The sequence below is a fragment of the Oculina patagonica genome, chromosome 13 (genome assembly GCF_052425735.1).
Source record: "Oculina patagonica isolate OP01 chromosome 13, crgOcupat, whole genome shotgun sequence".
NCBI classification, from domain to species: Eukaryota; Metazoa; Cnidaria; class Anthozoa; order Scleractinia; family Oculinidae; genus Oculina; species Oculina patagonica.
In genome coordinates this window covers 32,020,135-32,027,721 of record NC_135770.1, presented here as the reverse complement: position 1 = coordinate 32,027,721, position 7,587 = coordinate 32,020,135, and the positions used below count along the sequence as shown (strand labels likewise).

At 37.5% G+C, this 7,587-nt stretch overlaps 1 protein-coding gene across 1 annotated transcript; it reads right to left on the bottom strand.

Moving 5' to 3' along the window:
• Positions 1-2,401: 2,401 nt before the first annotated feature.
• On the bottom strand, positions 2,402-4,872 carry LOC144635589 (uncharacterized). Its single transcript, XM_078494678.1, has 3 exons — positions 4,412-4,872; positions 2,819-4,300; positions 2,402-2,604 (listed from the first exon to the last, which is right to left on the bottom strand). The coding sequence occupies exons 1-3, from the start codon at positions 4,827-4,829 to the stop codon at positions 2,402-2,404; spliced, it is 2,103 nt and encodes a 700-aa protein (XP_078350804.1). The 5' UTR covers positions 4,830-4,872.
• Positions 4,873-7,587: the final 2,715 nt, after the last annotated feature.

Here is a 7,587-nt window from a genome sequence, read left to right as displayed (position 1 = left end):
TTTCAGTCAAAACCATCCTTGTTTATTTTAAGTTTATTATTACTTAGTTGGTGTTTTTCTAGCTTAGACAACTATTGTTTCAAGGTATCGTTGTTCAATTTGAAAGTACTTTTGTACATACGGAAAGTGATTTAATCGTGACATACATGTAGCTCCTTACATGTAGAACATTTAACAAACCGCCATCCATTGACAAGCGATTCAGCTGATGGCTAATAATGCCAGTCCTAATAAACGGGTAGCACAAATGACTAAGGTAATCTGACATAATGGAGAGAAAAAAACAAACTGGATTCGGGCTTGGATAAAATTCTTATCCATAGCAGTTTTGCCAATGCTCAGACTTCCAACTTACATGTAGGTGGTTTAAGCGGAGGTACAATTGGTATCATAATGAATGAATGAATGAATTCATGGCCCTTGTTTCTTCATATATGTACTGTAGCCCTAACATGCATCTTAGTTAAACTAAGGAAGGAGGCAAATCAGTAGTAGGATTCGAAGATGGCCTTCAACTTCCTAAATTCATTGTATTTATTGAGAAATAAAATAAATGAATGACTATTCAAGGTCAAGAAGATACTAGACAAATAGAAGAGGTTGTATCATTCTTTTTAGAGCTAAAGCTAAATTGGAGCCTTCGGGCTTAGATTAGAGAGGGCTTATTTTGCGTTTGAGATTCGGGAGACTCATTTTTTTTCCAGAGTTTTAGGTATTAGCACTACCTTGCTTGGACAAGGGTCTGTCAGTCAAGTTAAATTGGATCGATTTTTGGGAATCAATTTGTTCCATCTGTGTTCGAATCGATCTTTTGACCTCTCACAGGAAGAACGCCAGCTTTTGCAGGTTAAAACCTTTTATTAAAACAATCCAACTACAACACAAGTTTTAGTTTTCACTAATAAACTACATGTTTGTTAAAAGGTACAAGATCATTCTCATTATGTCACTTTGCTAAAACTACTCATAATCGATTATTACATATTTTTTTTACATTATAATAAGCCATCTTTTAGCTATCGTTCAGGATCACTATCACGTCCATTTATTAATTTGTTTAAGAAATATAAAAGAAAAATCCTCCAACTACAAAAAACGATCAACCGATACATTTTAAATGTAAATACGAAAAGAAGAAAAAATTATTAGGAAAAAAAAAACCGTGTATGGATTCCCTGAGTTAAAATTTCTATTAGCCCAGATTTGGCTGTTGAGCCTTTTGATCGGGGGTTGAATCGAAATACTTTATTAATGAGTATGCATCACCTCATTTTGCCCAACCAATAATTTTGATTAGGAGCCATCTATCTCCGTTTCATTAATTGTTATAAAAAATGGCCTATCAGATCATTCATCCATTTAATAAAACGATACCTGTTGTTAAAATTAATACTTCCAAAGTACAGTAAAAACCCGCGTATAAGAACCTGCTTTTTTAGAGTTTGGCAAAACAGGTTCTTATATTTTGGGGTACTTACTGGCATTTTTTAGCTTCCCTGTGCAATTCTTGATCTCTAAAGACATCCTTTTTGATAAAATACAGTTATTGTATTATAAATAAAATAGTTTAACCCCACATATAAGAACCTTTTGGGGTATTAAGGAAGCAAATTTCTGCCAGGAGGTTCTTAATTTCTAGGTTCTTATACGCGGGTTTTTACTGTATTACATTTGAATAATACTGTAAAGGTAAAGGTCTCCGCACACGTGGGGTCAAGACGCAGGGACATGTCGCAACGACATGAAGCAGCGACAAAATTATGTGTTGTTCACACTGAGAGGACATGTAGCAGGGACATGTCCCCTCGTGTGCTGATAATTTTTGGCGCGTGCAACACGAATTCTTGCAACATTTTTTCCCTGCAACATGTTGCACGCAGTCCAACGAGTTGAAATCCGTGCAACCTGTCGCAGGGACAAAACTGCCGCAAAATCGTCCCTGCTACATGTCCCCTCAGTGTGAACAACACATGATTTTGTCGCTGCTAGATGTAGCTGTAACATGTCCCTGCGACATGTCCCCACGTGTGTCCCCGTCGCTTTTACAAAGTGTTCCTCTTGAAATAGTGCAGTTAATGACTAACACTTGTTACAACTTCAATGGCTCACCCCTGAGCGTGCTAGAGAAGTTTTTATGAAATCTCCTACGGCCTCCCTTATTTCCCTCTTCGTTTTAACTTTTTCCCAGCCGTTAAACTTATCAGTTTCTCGTAAGAGCGCCATTGGAATTCTACCGCTTACGAAGACAGCAATTGTGGAGGCTACAGGTGAAATTTTATAAGAATCAGTGGCAAAAAAAATTGCACATAGAGCTAAAAATGCAGAAAAAAATATGATCGCCATGTTGCGAAGCATACGAAATGCTTCGTTTTCAACAGGAAGGACTTTCGACCCATCGCTATCACAAACGAACCAAAAAAAGTTTTTTTGGAATTGTATCGTTTGTGACTTTCGATTTTTGGTTTTTATCCAGGAGCCCAGCCTGCCACTCCTGCGAAATAATCTCCTTTACCTTCTTGTACTTATTTTGTGAACTTGAATAGCAATCGTGCAAATAAAAAAAAAAAAACTGTGGCGAAGAAGGTCGCAACAGGAGCCATAATATCCGCGTTTAAAATCAACCCCATGATTGTGTAACCGAACATTTTAACGACAAATCGACAGGAGTAGAATACCAGAAAAAAAGGACCTGTGATTGAAAAAAACAAGTAAACTAATGGGTTGTACCTTAAGTCGAGTAATAGTGGGAAAACCAACAACCCAATCAAACCACCAGCGAAAAGTACAACCGTTAAAACCGTTAAAATACTCAACAAACGGGGTAGTCGTTTGATAAACCAGATATAAAACTTGACCGGAAAATACAAAAGAATAATAAAATAAGGTGAACAGGATACAAGAACCACTGTTGTGCAAAATAATATTAAAAACAAACATATGGCAGCGGTCATGAAGCTACACAAAACAGCACAAACACTGAAAAACAAGGTTTTTAGTAAAACCCAGAAAAAACGTAACCTTCGGGGAGCCCCAATCTTGATGTAATCGTCACAAACGTTTTGGATTGTTTTGTACACAATTATGGGTACCTTTGCCAATCGTAATATCTTATCGACTATCTCTCGGTTTTTCTTAAAGCGTTGAAGTACTTGCTCTCCAATGTAGACTTTATGTGTTATCATTGTTAATGTTGTTGCGCCAGTTGTGTCCACTTTGGCAATTAAGCGTGTTCGTTCCTCGTTAAGATCTTTTGGTCTTAGTATCAGTATTATTATAAACGGTATGACAACATATGATACGACCAAAATTACCCTGTTAGTAAGCTCAGTCATGTCGAAAATGAAGAACAATCCTCCTACTAGAATTGCCGCATCTTTCCTAGCAATTTCGTCGAGAAATTCGTCCTTCAGAGTGTAGCCTAGAGCCAACTCGGTGTAGAAGAAAACCGGAATGACACAGAACCACAGAAAAGCTAGCTTAATGTTAAATGAAAGCTTTGTTGAATAGTCTCGAAAAACCTCTGCAGACTTACAGGTATAAATGAGAGTCGAAATGTTAAATGGGCTGCCGTCATCCAAAGGAAACTCATCCACTTTTCTCTTCTCTTCATCCTCCTTCTTAGTAGTAGTAGACGTAACCGGCCCGTTTGAATTTGGCTCATTTGTGTTTGACCATTCGTTTAAATTTGGATCCACTGAATTTGGTTCGTTTGAATTTGGATCCGATGAATTTGGTTGGTTTGAATCTGGATCGTTTGAATTTGGCTCGTTCGAATTTGGATCGTTTAAATTTGCAACCATTGAGCTTTGTTCGTTTGCATTTGGCTCGTTTGAATTTGGATCCACGGAATTTGGTTCATTTGCATTTGGGTCGTTTGCGTTTGAGTTGTTGGCTTCTGTAAGTGTTGCTGGCCGCTTCAACCGACTAAGCATAACCCGCTCGCCGTCATTCGCATTACTACTTTCCTCTGTATCTTGCAGTTCTTGACTAGAAGGAAGATGTTGGTAGCCATTTTGCCGCAGTCTTCTTTCAATTATTTCCATTTCTTCTTTTTGTCTTTGTTTTTCTTCCTCTTCCTCTTGTTGCTGTTCCTTTGCACACTCTTTTCGGACGTCAAAAATGTAATCGGGTAACAAAAAGAAAAGGGCAGGACTATATATGCCCATAAATACTGTTAAGACATTTAGAACAACATAAAATGCCTTAAACCAGTTACTTCTTTGAACGCTCAGTTCGCATTTCGGAAGCCTGCCTTGTTTGACCCTCTTACAGCAGCGGAATTCAACATCACCATCAAAAAGTTATCCTGAAAAAGTCGAAAGAAGTGTCGATCTCGGCAACGCATACAACATCCTCGCTTAAATGTGTACCAGAGGCATCTTTTGAGGTTACATTGTCAAAAAGCGCTTGCCAACAACAATGTTCTGGCATGACGAGTTCAAGGCGGCTAGGCATCCACTCGGTTCGTCTTCTAACTGCATATCCATCTGCCTCACCTGACGTTTCAGAAGACCCAGGGAAAGGATATCGTAATCGTATGACAAAGAAAGCATCAATTCGTCGATCGTTGCAGCCCAGACCCATCTGTCCGGAAGGAACTCGTTTTGTAACTCCAATGGATGGTAGCTTTCGTTACCGATCTTCAGTTTCAAGTAGATCATCCTCACACCGTTCTTAGAGTTCTTTAAGGATAGAAATTCAGATGCTATATCTTCTTTAACTGGCAGAAGTTTGCACTGAATCTCACTACAGTTCTGTTTGGCTGCACAGGATGCCAAAAGGTAGATAACCATCACTAAAACAGCTTTGAGCGCCATGTTCTCAGCCATATCAGCTCCGCGTCACGCCACGCCGTAATGAGATCTCACAGGTTAGTTTGCATCTAAACTTCCACTGAAGTAACGGAATATGATACTGTTACTAGGTGGAAACCTTTATTTTTAGCAAAATCACGAGACTGGTAAAAAACAAACCCTAAGTGTGCCTGACCTCGACCCTATATATTTACATTATGGTCCAAAAGCTTTTTAACTCATTTGGTAACTGAAGCTTACTGAGGTGTCTCTACAGATGCTTGTCTGTCTGAGTTTTATGTTTTTAAAATAACTGACTCGAAAATGAAAAGTGCGATTTCTGTTTACTTTTTAATGAGAACTGCAAAGATTAAATTAAGGATTGCCTTCGACTTATGTTTGTACTATTCATGCTTATTTATTTATTGCCAACGAATCAGGCCTTCATGACAGAGAGATTGTGTTCCAGAAAACATCCATACCCCCCTCCCCCAACAGGGCTTATTGGTTTGGAATCCTCCTGCCTTCTAGAAATTCCAGTGGTCAAGTTCATACTTTTCCTTCAAAATTTAGAATCCCCCCTTTCTTGGAATTTCCAATGGCCGTCGATAGGGAGTATGGATATTTTCTAAAACAATACATTGGACTGTCCTCTTTTTGCTTTACTGTTAACAGTTAACAAATGTACCTAACAGTGGTTTTGCTGAAAATTTTTCACTTCAACAGAGCAGTAAAGAAGTATTATCAAGTGTGAACGGTACTGGGATAGCCACGTTGTTTTCAGCAGGGACATTCCTTTATGTGGCGATAGTGCATGTACTTCCAGAGCTTATGAGTCGTTTGAAGCTGTTAATGAAACCCTAGAGTGCAACGATTCAAATGGGAGCTATTGAGCAGTACGGTTATGTGTTGCTCTTTATTTTTTTAAAATTTGTTCCAAGTGGAAATTTTAGAAAAGTTATAAAATATTTGTACATTGGCACTTTAAGGGGGGAGGGGGGGGGGGTAAAATGTAATGCTATTAAAATGGAAAAGTTGTAAGTGCCAAATTTATCTTGCAAAATTTTCGAGACCTTTACTTATCTCACTGGAATGATGGCAAATGTTGCTTGTCGAAGAGAAAGGGAGCTCTAGACAGAGCAAAATTGCATTGATAACACGAATCAGAAGTCATTTTCTTGTTGCAAAGTCTCCCTGGAGCATGGTAGTGACAGATGAATTTTGGGAATGGGATTGTAAAGGATGTGATATTAGGTATCCATTATTTTGTAAACATTGTGGTGTAAATCTTGTATTTTTAGAAGAAGGCATTCAAATAGAATGAGAAAAATATGTTGTGGGCTACAGAATAAAAACATTTTTTCTTTTCAGAGGTAAAACAATGTACAAAAAAGTAAACTTTAAATTTTAAAAGTATTGTACAAAATTATATTGTAAGAGCAATATGATTTAATTTAAATTTCATCTTGATTTGGAAAAATCTAATTTACATTTACTTTCTACACACTAATTTACATATGCGATTTCTAATTTATACACACTAATTTACATTTAATTTAAATTGTTTTGCCAAAAACATAATATCATAATAATGATTGTATTTTGCTTTATTAATCTTTTCAGTCTAAACCATCCTTGTTTGTCCATAATATTCGCTTGTTAAAATGAATGATATTTACAAGGCTAAAAAAGTTTAGAAAAATTGAAATGTTAAAAAAATATAAAAAAGTATAAAATTGAAATGTTAAAAAACCAAACGTTTTTGGCTGTTTGCCATCATCAAGGTTAAAAATGACCGTCCGCACGCATGCATATATATCTTATGTAATTCCCGTTGGGAAAAGTTTGGAAACATAAGAAATAACTTGTTTGTTCAAACTGGGGCGGAATTGTTGGATCATTAGCCCCTCAACGATCCTACGCTTGTGGAGTGTTTGTGCTGAGAGGAGAACACGCCAGGTGAAAGAATGTGATGGGTTTTCCCCCAGGTGTTTTGCAGGTTCAGAGGTGTGAGCAGGATTTGAATGTTCCGCAATTCGCACTGCTTAGTTTCTCACAGTCTCGCCAATGTAATTAACGCCACAAGAACGATCTCCTTTGTAAACAACTTTGGATCTGTGAGTGTTTTTGTCTTTGTTGTCCCTCCTCCAACCATTTGACCGCTTATAAACTCATGCTGACTACAGACCGTCCAAAAATCCAAAAGCAAAACAATGTCACGGAGAAGAAATCACGATGAAAATTGAAAAGAATGGCAATACAATCAACAACTATTTCTCTGCAGTTGAATAACAATAGTTGAGAAACCAGTCAAAGTGGACTCGGAAATTTTCGGCCCTTAAACTCTTCCAACTGACAAAGCCAAACCTATATAACCGTTCGTTAGTTCACAGCGAAACCACAGTTTCCACGTAAAAAAAAAAAAACAGAAAACCGCGGTAAATGTTTTCTTTTTTCAGTTGGTATCAGCAGCGAAAGCATTGTTTTTTGCACTGCGAAGATTTCACACGGCACTCTTCTTATAATGTCTGACGGTCTGTAAACTTTCTTCTGACGGGAAATATTCCGCTCTCAAAAAAAAGTTTCATTTATGGATGGAAATGTTGAGAAATGTTCAATTGGTCTCAATTTGCGTGACGGATTGTTGATGTCGGGGAAAAAGGTCATGTTGCTTTAAATATAAATTTGGGAACATTCGCTTTTATGTTTGACAAATCAAAGAAACTTTACTTGCCAACTCGCTTTTTGACATGTGTTTGCTGTTTCTTTTCCGGCAAAAGACAAGAAATTCTTG

Excerpts from the sequence above, each read along its gene's own strand:
- LOC144635589 (XM_078494678.1), bottom strand. The coding sequence starts at position 4,829 with ATGGCTGAGAACATGGCGCTCAAAGCTGTTTTAGTGATGGTTATCTAC. Across the intron at positions 4,301-4,411 it reads ATGCCAGAACATTGTTGTTG|TTTTTGATGGTGATGTTGAA; the intron begins GCAAGCGCTTTT and ends TTTCAGGATAAC. Across the intron at positions 2,605-2,818 it reads GTTTATCAAACGACTACCCC|TATTATGGCTCCTGTTGCGA; the intron begins GTTTGTTGAGTA and ends TTTAAACGCGGA.